Genomic DNA, 21,216 nt, shown 5'->3' with positions numbered 1-21,216 from the left:
TCACATGTGATTACAGTTGTGGGATTACATTTATGAACATGAGTAACCTTGTGCACAAGTTTTGTGGCATGAAGCCACTGTATATAGTAAGCTTGGTTTGTTTTCAGACTTGCCAGTAGGCTTGAATCATCTCCCATCAAAGTTGCAGCCAAAAATGGCATCAGTTTATGCAAGAGTAGAACCAAGCGTGTGACTTGTAGAACCATATTAAAGGTTAGATAATTTAGTTTCTATTTTTTATCATCCAGGGGTTTTGGGTCCTTTTTTTCCCCCGTCGGTCAAAAGTGGATTTTTCTCCCTGGCCTATTTCTAAGTGAATTTGAACTTGGCAGGACTGCTTTGTTTGCTTCCCTTTTTTGAGCACTAGCAGGGCAGATGATAAAACACCCTTGGTAATAGCACTTGACTAGCATGGTAGAACCAGTAAAGGCAGCATATAAATTCAAGGTACTGTTTTTGTGCAGGACATCTAGGAAAGTTTGCTATTGTTTTGAGTAAGCAGTGAATTATTAATACAAAATAGGCATTCAGATGATTTGCAGAACGTTACTTTTAGACTTTAAGCTTCTTGTCAACTCTATTTTTTTTAATGAATTCATAGAACTTTTGCTCTACTTGACCAATATGTAGCACTAGTAGCCAAAGCTGCATGCAGTGCAACTCTGCTTATGTTGCCACTGAGGAGTGTTTTGCCACTGATATTAAGGGAAGAAGTACCTAGTCAAGAGCCCTGCTTACTTTGAAATCAATAGGGCTCCCCACACAGGTAAAGGAACTGGAAGATTTAGCTGCAAATTGACAAGGCAGCAGCTGCATGTGGACCCCATGTTTTTATTTAGAAAATTACTGGCCTGATCTATGATAAAATACCTGCTTTTTGGGTCCTTGATCCTTTCAGAGTTATTCGTACACTTGAAGAAATATGGTTTGGTTTTGAGGAGATCCCACACTGGAAGGACGTAACAACAGTTGTCAGGACAACGTGTGGCATAGCTCAATTTGTGAATGAGGCAGAAGGCTTCAGAAGAGGTCAGTCAGGTGAGGAAACAAAGTCTCTGCATTTCCTGGTTCTCTGTGTATTTCTCAAGACAAAACTTCTCAGAGCAGTAGAGGTTGCTTTAAAACATAATGGGCACCTTTGTTTCACTAATTTCAGCAAACCCTCACAGCTTGACCTTGCTGTTAAAACTTCCTTGTTGAGACATTTGCCTCAGATATTTTGTTGAAACTAAACTGAAAGGATCATGTCACAACCCAATGATTTTAGTGCCTCGGCACGATGGAATTTTCCCGCCACATGAGAGTCTCTTGCACAGCAGAAGTTTTCTGCTGCAACAGAAAACCCCGGTGCAAGAGAGTTCCCGCCATTTCGCATGCAAATTTGTGTTCCTCTATTGGCCAGTTCTAAATTATTCCTACGTGGCGGCTAGTAATTGGCTTGCTGGCCGTATAAAATTTAGTGCGACTTCCGCCCAAGTCGGAGAACTTTGAGCACATTGCAGAGTGCATCTAAGGATATCTGACCTGCGGCTGAGCTAATCGATAGCCTGATCACCTATCGATTCTTCTCCCCGTCACTGAGCGCAATCCTCGACGTACCCTTTCCCTGCCGGCTTAATTTGTGGACCGATTAGCTGGCCTGAGCCTTGCCAGCTGGAGCAACTCGTGGAGTTGTTTAAGCGACCGGACCACCTGCGTCGCGGCTATTAGCGGCGTAAGTAAAGCTTTTTGCAACCAATACGCGTTGTCTGCCTCTCTATTCACCAGCCCACCCAGTGACCGAGTAATTTTTAAATCACCTCGAGTCGGCTCCGGCTGTCCGAGACATGGCGACGAGGCTGGGATCTAAGGGCACGGTGATGGAGATGAACCTAATTGGGTGCTGCCCTTGGCGCACCGGGATCTGCCGCGTAGAGAATGCAAACGATCTATGGGCGCATATCGCTTACCACCAAGCGGTAGAAGGGGATGAAAGAAATATTGATGACTACTTCTCCGTAAAAAAAGAAGCAGCAGTCATAAAAGAGTGGAGAACTAAGCTATCCCTTGGGGAGTTCGGATGCATAATGGGGAGCGACCGGGTCTATTATCGACCACCGGAGGAAACATCAACCATATCCCTAGCTGGGGTGAAGGCGCGGAAGGCAGAAAAGCTGACCCCCGCTCAGGAGTTCGCTCAATGCACCCGATACTTAAGGGAAGGAGGGGAACCCACCCCCACGGACTGGTTCAACTGTCCGGATTTGGTGCCTGGGTCGCGGGGCCATGAGCTCCTCGTTCAGCTTCGGGAGGATCTGGAGACCAAAGCTGTCACGTGCCAAAATGGGGTTTAACTAAATGGAAGAAGGGAAAGATGATGAACGTGTTGTTCCGTACAGTAGCGGGTCTACTAAGGGAATACGCAAATTTAGAGGTTCAAATGCATACGGCGGGGAAGGAATTGCTGGAGCGGACGGCAGAAAACTCCAAAGCGGCGTTTATCAATAGTGCCAGCTGCATGATGCCGCTGATAGAAAATGGCGCCGAAAGAAGTGCGAGCCATCCGGAGAACCCGGAAAAGAGGGGCGGAGCTTCAGAAGACCCGGCGGGGATCCGCCTAGCGACTCCGCCTGCTGAGGTGACGTCGTTCCCAACGGCCCCGCCTCCTTGCCACGGGGAGGGGGCAATGGGAGGAGGGATGTACCCAACGCTCCTGCATGAAGAATTTAACTCTCTCTCTGCCGCAGCTCACCCGATAGCTGTGATGAAGTGTGTCACAGATGAAGAAGGTACTACGCGTACCACTGTTACCTCTCGCACACGCACTCGACCAGAAATTCAGGAACTTTGCAGAGAATCTAAAATAAAATCAGAAGAAACTTTGGCCATATGGTTGGGACGATTAATAGTGGAGTTTGGATCTGACACTTTAGATCGAGAAGAAGCAAGTGCTCTGACCCGACAAGCGGTGTGGAGCGGAGGGCGTGCTACTGATTTGAACGTGGTCACGGACAGTGCCCACTGGCCCGCTCCTGGCGCTTGTAGTGGGACAGGTAACCCACAAATTTCACACCTGACATGAGGGTCGCCCACAGAAGGCCACTGCGGAGCAACTCCTCCTAGCCATAATCGGAGTATCATACCTTTCATGGAGCCCAAGGACAAATCCAATGGGGCTAACAGCAGCCCAACGCAAAGAGAGATGGGCTCATCGCCACCTATTGGACCCCGGGGCAATTCCAACGCCCCTAGAAGCTATAGACGCCTGTGTAGAGGTATATGGAGGAGCAAATGCTGTTACGCTCCAACTCTTTTTGAACCCGATGGCGGGTCAGCCAGTGGGAAATCTCTTAGGCCATCTCCCACAACTGCAGGCACTCATGAAGCAAAGTGAAGAAACTTCTGATGATATAAGAGACGGATCTTCAGCATACCCAGGCGAAACACCGAGACCAAGATGTCTAGAGTTTACCCCCCGGCGAGAGCCATGGCGGTCACCTCCAAGAACCTTGAAGGAAAAAAATATGTTCGGGTTTCTTCTTGCCCGCTCTGGACTTACAAAGCATCAGTTGCACATTTTGGAGAAAGGACCCAATGTCGTCTGGCCGAAGCATTAGGATTCAAATTTGAGGACCCACCAGAAAACGAATAATGGCGGCTTTGCCAGCGGCCTTCTCCAACTCAAACCTGACCCCACTGACCCTTGTCCTTATGCCAAACTCACTGTTTACAACCCTACTGATCCAGATGACCAACAACAAGTATTCTTCCTTCTCGATACTGGAGCTCAAGTCAATGTGATTACCTCAACGATACCTCACCAGAAGACCACCAAAACGATCAAGGTACAAGGGCTTAATGCTATTGCAGTCACCACAAAGGTCAAATTCTCAGTCCAAGGCCACCGATACCCCCTAGAGGCTGTCCTAGGGGGCATCAACATTTTAGGAATCCCAGGGATAAGAGCGCTTGACCTTAAAGAACAAGTGCTACAAGCCTTACCCATTATTATCCCAGAGCAGGACTGGCATCGACCAACGCTTCGTAACACCTCCACCTGGCGATATCGGCCAATTCCAACCAAGGGTCCCCTAAAAAAGTCCCTTAATGACCTCCTGCAGTGACTCGAGCAATGAGGCTGTATTAAAACCGTAACTGCTAGCACCTACTTGTCACCAGGATGGGGAGTCGTGAAACCTGGAAAGCCTAATGGAGACCGGCTAGTCGTAGACTATAGAGAGGTCAACAAAAGATGTCAAGTACTTCAACAACCTAATCCTTCTACTCTGCCACAATGCATGCTTGAGATGGCTCAATTCCAGCAAAGTAAGTGGGTCGGAGTCACGCTGGATTTGAAAAACATGTTCTTTTCCATCCCGATAACTGACCCGGAAGGAATACTAAATATGTGCATTGATGGCACTATGTACAGGTGGACAGTTTGTCCACAGGGATATCGCAACGCTCCCTCGTTGGCTACTGGTGCCATGAATAATACCCTGAAGAATTTTCAAGCCTCGCATTCTCTTCCCCCAGAGGAGAAATTAAGAATCTGGAGTTATGTCGATGATATTGCTATCATGGGTCGTGATAGTTCCGTCGTTACTGGTATAGTCAACCAACTAGTTGCTCACCTTCAAAGCGAAGGATGGACGATTAACGAGGAAAAGTCATGCCTACATCCTGTAGATGATATCACGTTCCTTGGCACCCGATACACCGGTTCCATCCGCCACGGAATCTCGCATGATGGTCCTAACATCGATCCATTAAAAACATTCCTCCCTGTTACTAAGAGGCATTTTCAACAGCTTTTGGGTCTTTTAAATTGGTTAATTGATTTGGCACTCCTCACTAAGTTGCAGCGACAGATCCATGACAAATCCCGAAAATCCACGCCCTGGACGAAAGGAGATCAGCGGAACCTGCTTCGCCTTCTAGTCGTGGTTAAAAACACACAGCTCCACGCCATCGATCTGGGTGAGTCATTAACCGTAACCCTTGGGTTCACCACAAACCACGTATGGGCTGTTGTGCACAACCCTCGCGATGAGCTAGTATATACTACTCATAAGACGCTTCAAGCAGCACAGCATCGATATGGGGCTGTAGGGAAAATCCTCCTAGCTGAACAGCTAGTGGAGCCATTAGCAAGGGGGCATGGAACACTACGTGCTCCCGGTGCCACATTATTACCCTTGTTAGATGCGGGAAAAGTCGACCCGCATTTTCAGGGGGAGCCTAAAACGTGGAATACACTGGTGCTTACCCACCATTACAATGGCACTGCTGGAAGTTAGAAGATACGACGCCTAATCCCAGCCCAGAAGATGAGGAAAAGGTCCCTACACTGTATGGAACTTCTGCCCCGGCATGGATGGCCTCAGATGGAACCTCCCGACATGGCGGAGGCTATGGGTACTACTGCAAGGCTTGTCACGATAAGGAAATATTTCAAGCCTACCCGAATGACAACTCGGCCCAAAAATGTGAATTGTTAGGATTCCTCAAGGTACTGGAGCATTGTCTGACACATCATGATAATACACTCCCTGTTCCAATTATCGCCATCGACTCGCAATACATTTACAAAATTCTTACTGGTACAGCCCTTCCTACCGAAAATTTGAATGATTGGCAAAACATCTGGAAAACGTTAACTAAATTTGCACAGCTCCCGTTGGTTAAACACACTAAGTCACACCGTCTGGATACTGATCCAGTACATGAGGTCATCGATAAGCTCTTGGAAGACCCACTCCGGACCGACATAGTCTTGCCTATCACATCTACCTCCGGTCCTGAAGTAAATCCGTTCTTCGTGTGGCTTCATGAAAATTGGGGTCACCCTGGACCACGAGCTTGCCATCAACGTTGGTGCCAAACCATTACGGAGCCAGCCTCATATGGAGTTCGGCGCGATTGGGAAAAGGTAGCTCAGGCCTGTGAGAGATGTGCTAAGGAGAAGTGTCATAGAACTAAGCATCAACTCGGAGCTTTCGACTCTTCACAGTTCCAAGCAGGAGAAGTTTGGCAGGTAGATCTGCTAGGACCCCTCCCAGGGTCTAAGCCTCCAAATAAAGGATTAGTTGTTGTTGACTTGGGAACAAGACAGTTACAAGTCATTCCTTTATGGAAAAGCAATGCCACTGCTGTTATTTCTGCCTTAACTGCTGTATTTGCCACCTGGCAACCTCCTCATGAGATTCAGTCTGATGGAGGACCCCCGTTTAACTCTAACGCTCTAGACAAATTTGCTCGTCTCCACAATGTAGCATGGCATCTCCATCTGCCGTACCACCCGCAGTCCAATGGCGTTGTAGAAAGACATATAGGCCTGTACAAAGAACAACTTCATCTCAGAGGAGGAGGGACGTTTAAAAACTGGATTAAATTCAATCATGATGTTCTCATCTCACTGAACACCTCAAAACCGTTATGGGACGAAGCTAATGTCAAGAAACCTCTGCCTTGGGAACCTAAATTCCAACCAGATGAGTTAGTGTGGATCTCGATACCGCACCCTCACCAGTCTCATCCGCAAGTTCACAAGGGAACAGTTCAACGGTCGGGACAATATCCTAATACCTATTTTGTCCAATTAGAGGAAAAGCCCGATCGTCCCCCTATTATCGTTCATCACAACTGGATGACTCGTCGTTCCAACGTTCATCTAGTATCCTTATAGTAAATTCAACTACGATTCTCTTTTGTTTTGTTCTGTTGTTGTTTCTTTCTTTACAGGTCCAACTTCAACAAAGCAGTAGTCCACAGCCGCTCGATTGTAAGACCCGTCGAGCACCAAACTGCGGTTTCTTCGAGTCAACAGAGTAACGGCTATGGAGGGGGCACCGAGGCAGTGAATGTACCAATAGTTGTTGTTATATGTTTAGGTTATTGTATTTTATAGTTTGTTAAAAAAAAAAAAAAAGACCGGTCTATAAAATTGTTTGTATATATATATGTTGGTTGCTTAAGCTCCATCAGGCCAGTGAATCCTGAAACAAAAATTCCTTATAACGTGCTCATGTGTCTAAAATTCCAGTTGTGCCGTCGGCAAGGGGGCATGTCACAACCCAATGATTTTAGTGCCTCGGCACAATGGAATTTTCCCGCCACATGAGAGTCTCTTGCACAGCAAAAGTTTTCTGCTGCAACAGAAAACCCCGGTACAAGAGAGTTCCTGCCATTTCGCATGCAAATTTGTGTCCCGCTATTGGCCAGTTCTAAATTATTCCTACGTGGCGGCTAGTAATTGGCTTGCTGGCCATATAAAATTTTGTGTGACTTCCGCCCAAGTCGGAGAACTTTGAGCACATTGCAGAGTGCATCTAAGGATATCTGACCTGCGGCTGAGCTAATCGATAGCCTGATCACCTATCGATTCTTCTCCCCGTCACTGAGCGCAATCCTCGACGTACCCTTTCCCTGCCGGCTTAATTTGTGGACTGATTAGCTGGCCTGAGCCTTGCCAGCTGGAGCAACTCGTGGAGTTGTTTAAGCGACCGGACCACCTGCGTCGCGGCTATTAGCGGCGTAAGTAAAGCTTTTTGCAACCAATACGCGTTGTCTGCCTCTCCATTCACCAGCCCGCCCAGTGACCGAATAATTTCTAAATCACCTCAAGTCGGCTCCGGCCATCCGAGACAGATCAGTCTGAATGAAAAATGTTAGGAAGATTCTCTAGCTTGTTCTTTTTGGTATCTAAATCCTTTACTAACATATACTTCATGAATTTCTCTGGGAAAAATTGTAGAATGTTGTAATTTCTCTTTTGATCCAACTCCAGCTGGATCCAAATCCAGTGAGAATCTATTCAAATGACCCCTGGGAGAGTTACAGAGTCTTTGCTGAGCGTATTGACATATCACCTTTTTTTCTGCAGATTATTTTGGATCATCCCTGTGTACTGGAAAAAATCTCAATTTTAAGGCCTTAATTGAAAATTATTTAGCATTTCTGCAAAACTTATCAAATTCCCCATTTGCTTCATGGGCAAGGTAATTCAGTTTAAATTCTTCACTCAACTGTTTTTTGCAAACTCTTTTAAACCATGTTTTTTGTTTGTTTTTCCATTTTAGACTTCTGTAGCCTTGAATAAGATTATTTTGCTCATTTTTGGCAAATGTTTCTTTTATGTGATCAAACTTTCAAGATTACAGGGAGTTATATCTTTGTTGCTCACATTCAAACACTTTCTGCCCAAAGGTGCATCTCTGTAAATAGCCTGCAGAGCACATGCCACCCAGCCAGGTTTTTGGACATGGACAGGTCCAGAAGTGATAACCAGGGGGGTAGGAGGGGGTCAAGGTAAGGGACTGGATAGGGTCCTCATTGAGCTGGGCTTCTTTCTTGGGACAGGGGCAGGAGTTTCTCCAAAAGCTTCTTCCCTCACCATCTCCCAGCCATCCTGGGAAGCATGACCAGCATCCCCCACATCCCAATTCCAAATCCCAATTTATTAAAACATGAGGCCTTCTTTAATTTACTTCCCCCTTTATTGCTTTTTAAATTCTTTTTTATTTCACCACGCTTCCCATACCGCCATTTACTTTCTACCTTACATTTCATTACCCACCCCCATTCCACTAACTCTCCACCTCCCAGCTTTCGTGTTCCAGGCTTGCCCCCTCCCCAACCCATCTCTCACACCTTCCTCCCTAGACAGGGACAGATTATGGCATACTGGGGCCCTGAACTACAGGTTCCCAACTTTTCTATGCTGTGGCCCAGAAAACTGGACTGGAAGCGACTGCGGCCCGGCAAACTCGGACCGCCATGCGGAGCCCTGCGGCTGGAATTTCTGGCTGCAACACAATTACAGATACTTCCAGCCCCTGGGTGGGCCCAAACCTCAACCATGGCTGCTGCGGGTCCTGCGGAAGAATCGCAGCCTCTCTGACCGACTCTGTGGGGCTGTGGTTTGTAGCTAGCAGCTGACCCTTTGCGGCCTGGGGGCTGGTTTAGAGGTCCCTCATAATGTGAGGCCCTAAACTGAAGCTTACTTAGCTTATGCCTAAATCTGGCACTGACTTCAGAGCAGGGATAGAAGCTTGTCCTGGTAGTGGCAACTTACAGCTGTAGCTCTAAGTCAGGGCCCCTGCTCACTAGCCCCCTAGTGGCAAGTCACAGTTGAGCAAGTAGGGGAAAGTCAGAGAAGGTTTTTAGCCTTTAGGTGTGCCTGCTCCAAACTCAAGCTGGCACTAACATTGATCAACATGTGAGCTGCTCAAAGTACAATGTGTAACAAGGTCCTTAGCTGTGAAAAGAAAATTTAAATGGACACACCTAGTGTTGTTGGCAAATCTAGTCACAGTAATTAGCTGTTGTAGAAAAGTGTTTTTTAAATTGCACTTCTAAGATTTCACATTATACTGCTTCCTTAATCAGTCATGTCACCCGTGAAATGGAAAGAATTGTTGTAAATCTGTAAAAGATGGGCCCTTCATAATCTAGTTCTGGAATTTACAGCTCTTCACAGAATTGTGGGAATGTACGGCTAGAAGGTCATCTAGTCCAACTCTCTGCTCAGGGCAGGATCTAAGCTAACTAAACTATCCCAGCTAAGTGTCTGTTCAGCTTGCTTTTCAAATTTCCAGGGATGGAGGTTCCACAACTTCTTGCCTGTTCCAGTGCTTAACCACCCTTGTAGTCAGAAAGTTCTTTTTAATCTCCAATTTTAAATTTCTTCTGTTCTGCAATTGAACCCAGTTGCTGGTGTTGTGGGCTGTGTGCTACCCTTCACATTTAAGCAGAAGTCTCCAATGACTTAATTGTTGAGTTCTTAAAGGTATGATACGGCCATCTGTTGTACTTTTCATAGGAGACCTGAATTATTTTCCTATTGATGTCAATAAGAGTTTTCTACTTCATTTGGAGCGTGAGCTACTCATCTGCTAGTTACATAGGAACAAATGAACTCATCCAGCTGGATGAAAATCTAGGTAAAGCAAGTTCAGGACTGGATTTGTAACAGAGTTCCTAAAAATTCCCATGTTCTGAACTTTTGGTCATATTGAGGAATATAGACAAAAATACCTTGGATCAAAGCACTTGTACTATTCAACATTTGATGGTTTTGATGAAGTGGGCACCAGGAATGAATAATTCCTCATTTGGTTCTGAAAGCTGAAAATTTGCGTGAAATATACAGTTTTATTAAATGGAAATGAGGACAATGAAACGAAAATGTCAGTATACAAGCACAGTGGAACTAACAGACCTGTGTGTTCAATTACACATTTTCTGTTTTATCTTGGCTCTCTCCTCACATTCCTTCTTCACCTTTTCTCTGTGTTGATTTTAGAATAAAAGCTCTCCAGGAACAGGTATCCAGCCTCTACTCTAATCTATAAGAGCACTAAACATGTTGTTGCTGCTACACAATGTTACATAATAATAACAAAATAAATGGAGTCTTTTTTAACAAGAAAAACAAAGATAAACGTTACATAGACTTTGTGCAAAATCCTGTGGTGGAGACCACATAATGGAAACAGTCATTAACTTCTGGAGTATTTTTTTCAATGCTTAGCTTCTCAGTTTTCCTGCTTTAAAAGTCTTCAATGCAAAAATTAAGAAAAATATGATTTCTGTTGGCTTTCTTCACTGAATTAGTTTAGTGAGTTAGAGCTATTTTTGGTTGAGACCTACTGATCCTCCTCTTCCTTAATTTGTGTGTCCCAAGTCTACCCATTCTTAGCCAAAGTTCTGTATAAAACCGGTTGAAATCTTTAGGTAAAATATTTGCAACAAAAATGGCAGCAATAAAAGGAATTTTTTTCATGACAACATTTCTGTTTTCAGTGGCATTTTCTTGGGTTTTGTTTGAGAAGCCAACAACTTTTTAGGGGTGAGTTGTTAGAAACTTGCATTTGATTTTCAGTTCTTTACAGAAACCTAGAAGTTTTTCATTTTCTTCAATGCTTAATGGGAATAAAATATCTATGACCTGTTCTAATTCCTTTAAAGCTACTTACTCTGTGGATCTTAAAGATTCTGCTGGTTTCAGCAGAACATGAAAGGTCATTGAGGCAGAGACTTGGCTTGCATAGCTTTCACGGCTCTATCCTCTTGCTCAATAGATATCTGTGTCCCTAATCATCTACCTAAGTTCAACTCTACTTCATTGACTTGTGTGGTTGAAACATTCCTAGTCATTGCCTTTGTGTGTGTTTTAAAAATGATGCAACTCCCTGCTAATGTATTTTTATTTTGGTGTTTAAAAGATAACGTTATAAACATTATTTTAGTGGTTTTTAAATGTCCTCTTGATTTTAAGATATGAATGCAATGCATTCTAGAAGAAATACAAAGTTTACATATGCTTCATGTTAAGGTGTATATTAACTGCAGGTAACTCGCATGAAAAATCTTGATTTAATATTTCAGGATTTTGACATCTGTCAAAGAGCTTCTGACAAGTGAAGAAAACTTACAAATTCCTGAAGAGAAAGGAGACATAGTTAACAGCTTGCGCCTTGCAGAATTCGTACAAGAAAATTTGATGCCTGGTTCTTTGGCTTCTTCAAGCCTTCAAGACACCCAATCCCTCCTAGACACAGTGTTGAATAATGCTATTACATGGATTAACGGTTTTGCCAGTGTGGAGACAAATGAGTCTGCTGTAGATTTTCATCCATTTTCTGACCTCAGTAAAAAGCTACTAGAGAATTTTCAACTTGTTTCAAGGCTCTGGCCAAATGAGCAGGCTGAAGTATTTTGGGAAATGGTGGAACTGGTCTTGTATGAGCTTGATCCTAAACTACTACACCTCTTGATGAGTACAAGTTCAACTGGAGAAGCAGAGAACTTGGAGAACTTCTTATCTAAAATTGTGTTCTCTGTTCCAGAAAATCAGAAAGTCCTTAATAAAAGCCTTCGGTTTTTCCAAAACATCCGCATACATTGGCCTCAATGGAATGTTGGTGACATAAAGGTTGTAAACAATTTCTGTGAAAACTTCATAAGGAGTCTGTATGAGGTTGGGTTATTGACCCAAGAACATGTCAGTACAGCTCTTAGTACCATGGACAAAATGAGAAATCTGTCTTGTATTCTACTCTCCAATGGAACTGCTGTATCTAAAGTACAAGACACAGGGAAAATTGTGTCTGATTTCTACCAAAACATCCCCAGGATAGTGGATAGTAAAGCTGCCTCACTTGTTGAGATGCTTTCCACTGTATATCAAAACATCGATCAACTCTTAAGAATCCAGAGCAATAGCTCTTTGTTATCTTTCTTCCACAAAACTTCAAAAGACATTTCATCTGCTCGAATACAGCTTGCTTTCCAAAACATGAGCATGGTTTTTGACTTTCTATCTGAAATTATAACACTTCTTAATGGTCTTACTCAGAAGCCTCTCTGTGAAAAGTTAGCAAGAGTTTACAACTACTTCATCCTCCAGGCCCAGTCCCTTGCACAGAAAGGGGAACAAGAGGTACAAGTTGTATATAAAACTCTGGGGAGCCTTAAAGCTATGTTTATAGAAAAAGAGCTACGTACAGTTGCCTTTCAATACTTAGAACAACTTTTTGACATTCCACCAGAAAGCCTGTTAAATAATGAATGTACTGATTTTTATGTTCTTGGCATTCCTTCTGAGGAACCTTTAGTAAAGAGTTACAGCTCACTTTTTCTTCCACTGGTCAGCATTCTGTCCAATTCAACAGACTTCGGGGTATCTGTGCCTTTTGCCATGCATTGCACCACTACCTGGCTTCAGATGTGGACAGAGATTCTTCAACAAGCTTCTGAAATGTTAACACTGGATTTAAATTTTATCACATACCTAAAAAACGGCCTGACCCAGATTTCTGAAGGGCTTGAAAATATAACCCATGCTGAACCATGCAATGTGACATTTGTAGTTAGTCCTGAAACTACATCTGCATTGAATCTACTAGGCATCATAACAGGAGCTGGGAAATTGAACAACTGGGAAGATTTTGATGCCTTCGATGATCTTATAAGTGCACTTAAGATTGCAATTGATATCACCAGCAACCTTACAAGGAAAAGTCTGGAGGAAGCTTTCCAAACAATGGAAACAGTGATCACAGAATTACAGAAATCTCTGCTGAAGACTTTTAGCAGGGAGTTTTTAGATTTCTGGGCTGGAATTTTTGCTCCACTGAGTTCTGAAGTGGAATATAAGAAGAAAAACCTTTATTCCATTGGGCATTCACTTTCAAGTATCCTAAAGCTTTCTACAGAAGAGCTAAAAGAGACTGCTGGATTCTTTAAAAACATATCTCAAGATCGTTACCTATTGGCTTGTGCCAACATTCTCCAGAATGTTTGACAGCCAAAAATATTTCACAAATACCTTTCTGGTTTCATACTGATTACCTTCTAACCATTGGTAATATCCTGAATGGAGTAAAGGGTTGTAATGAGTGGATAGATATTATCAGTAACCTCAGTGAGAAATTAATCTTCCCTTCCAACCTTGAAAACACAAGCCATGTTTTATTTCTGTTGTTGTCTCTGGGAAGTCTTGATGATATGGATTATAGTCTAGAGAATATCCTGGATATTATTAACATGGCTTATTTTAATTTGGAAGATTCTCTGTGTTTACAGAATGGTTCTGATGCACATTGTATGAATATTTATTTCAACATTATAGAAAAAATTTTAAAATTCACCCAGCCAACATCTTATGTTAAAGGTGATGCCCATACACTTGACTTCATCTTTAAGCTATTAAATAGCTCAGGGGGCCAAATAGAAGCAATTGTTAAACACTTAATGAAGTACTCACAATACACATCTGACTTGAAACAGACATATTTCACTAAACTAATCACTGGAGCCACTGAGAATTCAAGTGAAGTCCCTAATTTCTTTCATAGTCACCAGCCTTCTTCAGTAGCCCACTGGAAAAGAATTTGGATTTTTCTGAACAACCGAACTGCTGCAAGCCTACGAAACAGCACATCTCTTCTGGACATTGTACAGCTCCTAAATGAATTAGAAGCGATCTCCCAAGACAAAAATATAAGCTTGCTAATGGAATCCTTTGAACATCTAATAACTTACATTGCATCAAACTTGTCACATAATATGCAAAACATACCTCTGCAGATGTTGATGAATACAGCAGCTATTGATGTTGAACTGGTTGGGAAAGCATTAACGTTTTTAAAGTCTTTTAGCATTACCAATTTTCCAATAATATTAGGTGATAAATTTCTAAAGCATATGGCAAATTTTATGCAAACCCTTGAGAATACAGATCTAGAATTCTTAACAAATCTGCTAGAACAGGCCTCTAAGAGCCTGCACAAATTCTTTACAAATATTAAAGCTTTGAAGGTTGAGAATCCTGTTTTGGGAACATTGACAGGCTGGTTACATATGCTTGAGAACAATTCACATTTTTGGAACTTGACAAATATATTGCCTGTCTTAGAATTGTTTCAAGCTGAGCGTGATGATTTTGTAGAGGCACTTTACCTTCTTCCTGATGTCTTCAGTCTTCTAGAGCAGTTACCTCACAACAGCAACATCACTGATGCCGTAATTGAAGTATTTACTTTCATGTTGAGTCAGGAAACAAATATGTCAATATGTGCCAAGGAAGATTTATTTAGTAAAGCAAATGGCCTCCTAAAGTTACTGGAGCTAGTAACAAATATGCCTGATGAATCTACAAAGGCCTTGAGTTGTCTCAGCACAGTTGCCTGCTGGAATCTCACAACAACCAACCTGTTGGCTGATCCTGCTTTGAAGCCTTGTAACTTAGATTCTTCCTTTGTTTACAACATGGTCACTGATGCATTTGAGCTACTGCAATTGACAGCTCCTGCAGGAAATTCTCTATGCTCTAATGAAGATCTGCTGAGAGAGGCCTCTTACAATGTGACTTGCTTTTTCTATCAGCTCAAGGAGTGGAATTCCTTTTTTTTGAAGTTTTCTGAGATCCACCATCTGGATGATGAAGTTCTGATGGATTTAGAGGAGTTTTGGGATGATCTGTCAGTCTCTCTTATGTCTTCAGGAAACAGTAGTGTTCATTCAATTCGTTGCCCATCCACACCAAAAAGGCAAGCTGCTTTGCAACTCATAGAAGTAGTGAACAATATGACAACAGCAGACATCGGGAGAGCCAGAGCTGTCTCTGACCAGTTAGCAGATCTGCATAGCCTTCTACGCTTGAATGGAAGTGCAGGAACATCAGTTATAAACACTATTCTTACTAATTTAAAAATCATGGCCAATGATATTTCTGGAATGCTAGATTCTGAGGATGTCCTCTCCTTCCTTTCTGCAGCCCAGCCTTTAATGGCACTCTCTCCAGTTGGAAACCAAACTTACATGGTATTCATGGCATTAGCAACTTTAAGTAGGAACAGTAGTAGTCTGTTTGATAACTTTGAGGCCCTCTGGCTTGATGCAGAGAAAAGCATATGGGATTTACTGGTGAATTTTGATGTCAGCCACCTGCTCTCTGTGATAAAAAAAGAATTTCGACTACTAAGTACAGCAGCAGGACAAAACTCTTCACTAGCACTTGGTAGTTTCATTAAATGGTTTAATTTGTCATCCCTGGAAACCACAATAACAATTTTTGAGGGACTTCGAGAGATTGAGAGAGACTGGCTGAATGAGTACACTCATAAAAAATATTCTAGAATAATAAATGCACTAGTTCTCCTCATGGCTAATGAAAACTCATCAGATGATCTCATTGCAATTATCAAAGACATCATTGACTTTTTGGAGGTCTTCCAGAATGGTTCTAGAGATTATTTCAATATTTCATTTGTTACTGATCTTCTTAATGAAGAAAAGCTCAATAATGTTCATGTTGCTCATTTGATTTTGCAGAACAGTATGCTTAATATGATCTCTGACTTTGTTACTGAAGAAGAGATAATGCACTTAAATTCTACAGACCTTCAAATAGAGGATTTCATTGATTTGTTTTTTAACAATACACAATATGAAAACTATAGAAAAAATACTGCTCCATTCCAAAGTAGGATAATGGAAATGGTAAAAGTGTTACTGCAGATATTTTTTCCATCTTCTGCAGAATATTACAGGAACAAAATAATTGTCTTACTAAAAGACTTGTACAGGGATATAATGGCAGAAATGAGGTAAGTGTCTATTAATTGGTTTATTAATCTTGTGTGCAAAGATAAGAACAGTAAATTCTGCTATGGACAATATAACTAAAAGGTAGAACATTTAAACATTTGAATTTCTTGATTTCTTAGTCAAAAAACTAGAAAATATACCATTTTAAATGTTTGGATTTTTAAAATTATTACAATTATTTCTTCTGGTTAAAACTAATTTGTTCTTCTATGACTACTTATTCACCAAGTTTGAAGTTTTGGATACTAGCAATTTAACTTCTTAGTAGCAATTTAGTTTTGGAAGTGTTATATTTTTACACTACACACAAACTTCTTTTATTCTTTTATTCCTGGTTTCTGGTAGTGTAACCTCAATGATTTTACTTGTGGAATGGCAGTTTGGTTGTTGACTTCAGTGAAGTGAAGCTAGTATAAATCTTGGAGCTCCTCAGTTTATGAATGTCTACCCACACATGCAGTCATTGAATGATGTAGTATTTGAAAATCTTAGGTGATAGTACTTGCCAGTATTTTCTCCACTCCTTTATAACACACTGGGCATAGGATTTTTTTCTGATGTTGTTGAGGAGCCAGTTATGTATTATTGTGGCATTATCACTGAATATAGCACGCCAGCGGTGTGCCCGGACGCCTGAGGCACAGGTCAGTAGTGGTTGCCACTGAGTTGCATGATTGCGTGGCTGCTAGTGGCAGCTTTTTCAACCACCCTCCCCCACAAACCCAGAACATCAGCTCTTGGGACAGTTTCCCAGTCACCCCATCCTATTACACCACTGGCTGAATGGCTAAGCAGCGTGTCCCTTTGAGTGATCAACATCTATTGTCAGACCATATCATTTTATAGTGTATTTGTAGTATTTCTTTAAGCAATATGTAGCAAAATACCTTTAGACATTAATGAAAATTTTCAATCTACATTCAGAATTATTTCTGCCACCCTAATAAACACTAAACAATATTTCTGTTGCAGTATATTTCCCCGAGATAAGATATTAGCTCTTCTGAATTTGTATTGGTTGATCAAGCTACAGGAAGAAGTTGATGGATTGAAGGAAAATATAATTTATTCTAGTTTTAAAGAACATCTGTATGACCCACTCAAAGCCATATCAGAGGACGAGACACTTCACTTTGATAGTGCAAAAGGACTCAAGTTTGTGAAGGATTTGTTTAATGTCCTATTTGGAGAGTCTGCTGAAAAAAATGGCACCCAAGATGACTATGAACTGTTTCATTTTATGAATAATTTGTTTAATGCAAATAATTAATGGAAACTTGTTCAGATGACTAGAGATCTTTCCACAGCTCTCCAAATTATGAGGCAAACTTTTGCAGAAATGGGAAAGATAGTGGATATTTTCATGAGTAATCACTCCAAAGATTTCCCAGATTTCTATTTTTCTTTCTGGGAAATGGACCTTGTCAGTTTAGCAGAACTGTTAATCTCTTTAGACAAGGCATTTCCTTTGAAAAATAGAGAGGTAATAGAAGCTACAAAAAGATTACTTTATCTTATTTCATGGAGCAGTAGCACTAACTACACTCATGGACCATTTTCAGAGACTGCTGATTATTTGAGCACTTTGCTGCAGGAAAGTGATGAGTTTGCAAAGGTAACAGAAGTAGTAGAAGCTATTGCTAAATTTCTGGCATGGTCCAAGAAAGCTTCAGAAAAGATTGTTACCATTTTTGAACAACCTTCTGACTCGGACACTAGACTACCTCTATGTGTTCTATCCAGTTCTTCAAAGAGCTGTTTGTGATGCAGTGAATGAGTTAACTACAAGTGAGACTGCAGAAGATGTCTATTCAAATGAAAAAGGTTTGGGAGATTTGGTGAAAGCATTTCTTGATTTGACCTACTTGTCTATTCAGGTTGATCATTCCAGTTCAAATGGCTCTGAGACTGTAAATACATCTACCAGATTGCCTGCAAATCTGGGCAAAGCCAGTGAATTAAACAATATTGTAGGTGAAATTGCTTCATTTCTAGCAGATGTGCAGAATTATTCTTAGGTACTAGAAAGACTTGTTACAGTTGTTACCAGTGCAAATATAAACTCACCTAATGAGACTGTCAGCCTAATAGAGTACCTTCTTTGTATTTTTGTACCAATAAATGCTATTACTAGCAAAATAGCTTTAGCTAGTACACTAAATCTTACTCACAATCCAACACAAGAAAAAAAATGGGGTGAAATTCAGGAAATGATTGCTAAGTTGCACACAAAAAAATGCACATCCATAAAGGCTTTCATCAGAGCTGTGGCTGATCTGTTCCTGGGGGGGTTCTGGGAAAATAAGTTAAATGAAAATGACTTAAATCTGCTGCTGACTTATGCAAACAACCAAGATGACTTTCTGAGAGTTATGGAAATCATTATGCAATTGTTCAATTTAACAAATAATGTTTCTGAAAGAAACTTCAGCCTGAGGTCATTTTTTGCCAGCCTTATCAACCAAAATATAAGGTACCTTCAGAAAGAACAATCCAGCTGGAAAACTGCTATGGAGGTCTTATTAAATGAAATTCCCTGGATGGAGTTGCTGCATTTAAATAATAACCAGCAGGTGAATTCAACAAGAACCTTGGTCAAAACATTGTTGGGGCCCTTTGTTAATGGAATCACTGGTGTAGCTGATACAGACCAGCTACAAAAGAGTGCACAGAGGCTGATGCATGGTCTTAAATGGACGTTCAAACGACTATCATCTTATGAAAAATATGCCCAGAGACTGATTGGCTTGACTGAATATTGGCAACAAGGCCCACTAAATGATCAAAGGTAAATAATTAAGAAGTTAGCTTTCCCCCCCTCCCACCCCCATCACTGTCAAGGCCTGGTTTTCAAAAGGGGCTCAGTACCCTGTTGCTTCCATCAAATCAATGGGACCTGAATCTTCAGTGACTCTGAAACCAAGGCTAAGAATATTTGTATTGAACTCTACTGTATATGCAACTATCCATTTTCATGCTATGGCCAAAAATAAGTTTTTAATGACTTGCTTTTCTAGTTACATATGGAAGTGGCTGGTATTGCCTGTTTGGCTGGATTCTGATGAATTCACAGGGTTATGAACTAGGAATAAGACCCCGGAAAGTCAAATTGGAATAACTGGAATATTAGTGAAGCTCACTGATGATTATAATAGCACGTGTAGTGCTTGTTCAAGCCTTTCTTTGATACTGTTGTCCTAAAAATGATTGCTATTCTATTGATTTTTGTTTTTTTGTGTTTTTTTTGTTTAGTGTCTCTGAGATGTGCCAGGTTTTCCAGAAGCATTTAAGTCCTGCTAGTGTCTTACTGCTACAGAATGTACAGATAACAGCTTTGAGCATACTTAAAATTGTTGCAGGTTGGTTGCTGTAGTAACAACTGTTTGCTTCATGATCCATCTTACTGCTGGAATGTTAAAGCTGTACTCAGAGCACCCTGCTGCAGCCATAATGAACCTAGTTGGATGGTCTCAAGTTTGACCCAAACACTGACACCTCAAAAGGAGGCAAAGGCAGGCACCTGAAAATATTTTGATGCAGAAGTCCTAATGCAACAGCATAGCATGAAAGTGGATAGTTGATGTTTTAGCTTCTAAACCCACATATTCAGTGGGTATGTAAGCCAGAGATTTTCAGAAATGCTCGTTGTTGACTTATTCTGCTTCAGGTGAATTCCCTGGTAATACCCTCATTAGCTGCAATGGGAGAGAAGTTAAGACAACTATAAAATGCTTTTCCAAAGGTGCTGAGCTTTAAAGGTTCAAATATGGGTGGATAATCTAATGTTTTAGGCACTATGTCTGAGTATCTTGACCTTTGTGCTATGTGCTTTGCTTACATTAGATTTTCTGCATCAAGGGAAATTTGCAAAACTTTATACAAGACATAAAGGTTTGATGAGACTTGCTTGTTGTTTTGTGGGTTGCCTGGAACTCCTAGCTGCAGAAATTTGCTGGGCTGGATTTTACTGAACCTGAATTTAAAGCGACTATTTGAGGGGAAGAAAAAAATTAACCCAGTGCCATCTTTTACTCTCCACCTTTTCCCTTATCTATTTAAGAGATAAAGACTGAATAACAAAACAAAACAAAACAAAACAAAACAAAACAAAACAAAACATGGATGTCTTATTTCAGGGCTGACTGCGTAGTTTTATTAAGAGGTTAAATAATGGATTTGTATAGCATGGTTTGGGTAGGGATGATCCTGCCTACAGCAGAGGGTTGGACTAGATGACCTGTGGAGGTCCCTTCCAGCCCTCTTTCTTTATGATTAGAAGTTGTTTTTTTTCCCCTTGAAACCATCCAGGCTCTGAGAGAATGAGCAGGATTCTATTTAACTCAAACCCAGTAGTGGGGCCAGATCCTCTCTTCAGTCATATGTGCAAACCTTTGAAGGCAATGGAAGGAAGCTGTTTGTCAGGGTCACGCTGAAAGCTAATTTGGGTAAAGCTTCCCCCACCAGGAGATTTGATAGCAGAATATACTCTCTCTCTTTATACTTCTATTGGAAACTTATCTGTAACAGAGGCCAGTCTTTCCACTTACAGCTATATGTTGATTGCTGTTTCCTGACAGTAATCTCCAGGCATCTCCAGAGGGGAAAAGATTGAAGAAGATGCTAGAGAGTTGCTTGGTGGGGGTGGTAGAGCAGAGGAGGGGAGACCTAGTTATAGCCCATAGCGTTCCTTACAAGTTTTGAATCTTCTTTCCATGGAACTGGCATGAAGCCCCGCTGCTCTGGTTCTGCTCCAGTCATGACTGTCCTCACTGTCACTCAAGATACTGAGGGTGATATAGAGCATTATATAAGAAGGAAAGCATAGCACGCTAGACTTTATTTTTGCTCTTATATTTAAATCTTCTTTCCCTGTTTCTTCCTTTTTTAATGTTAATTTCATTTCTGATAGGATGTTGTTGGAGCTTAACTGATTCATTTGCATGTTTTCTCTTACAGAAAAACCAAGAGTCATCAGCAACCTTATCTGTGCTTTTACAAGCTGTAAAAATGGCTTAACAAAGCATCTTCTCCGTTCTGTTATTGAAGGAATCAGTTTGATTCATGATCGGTACCAGGTTTGAAGAATTTCCGTTCCTGCAGCATCCTTTATATCATGTGTTA

The 21,216-nt window shown here is 41.5% G+C and overlaps 1 protein-coding gene across 1 annotated transcript in view; it reads left to right on the top strand.

Annotated features, from left to right (window-relative positions):
* The window catches only part of ABCA13 (ATP binding cassette subfamily A member 13), a 370,934-nt gene that overhangs the window by 65,468 nt on the left and 284,250 nt on the right, over window positions 1–21,216 (top strand). The window contains 9 exon segments of the mRNA XM_059729347.1: window positions 899–1,038; window positions 7,865–7,979; window positions 11,371–13,289; window positions 13,292–16,094; window positions 16,975–17,852; window positions 17,920–18,005; window positions 18,114–18,883; window positions 19,285–19,454; window positions 21,052–21,170. Of these exon segments, the coding sequence (XP_059585330.1) occupies window positions 899–1,038; window positions 7,865–7,979; window positions 11,371–13,289; window positions 13,292–16,094; window positions 16,975–17,852; window positions 17,920–18,005; window positions 18,114–18,883; window positions 19,285–19,454; window positions 21,052–21,170 (7,000 nt within the window).

The sequence above is a fragment of the Alligator mississippiensis genome, chromosome 5 (genome assembly GCF_030867095.1).
Source record: "Alligator mississippiensis isolate rAllMis1 chromosome 5, rAllMis1, whole genome shotgun sequence".
Taxonomy (NCBI): domain Eukaryota; kingdom Metazoa; phylum Chordata; order Crocodylia; family Alligatoridae; genus Alligator; species Alligator mississippiensis.
This window is presented reverse-complemented; position numbering and strand designations above follow the sequence as displayed.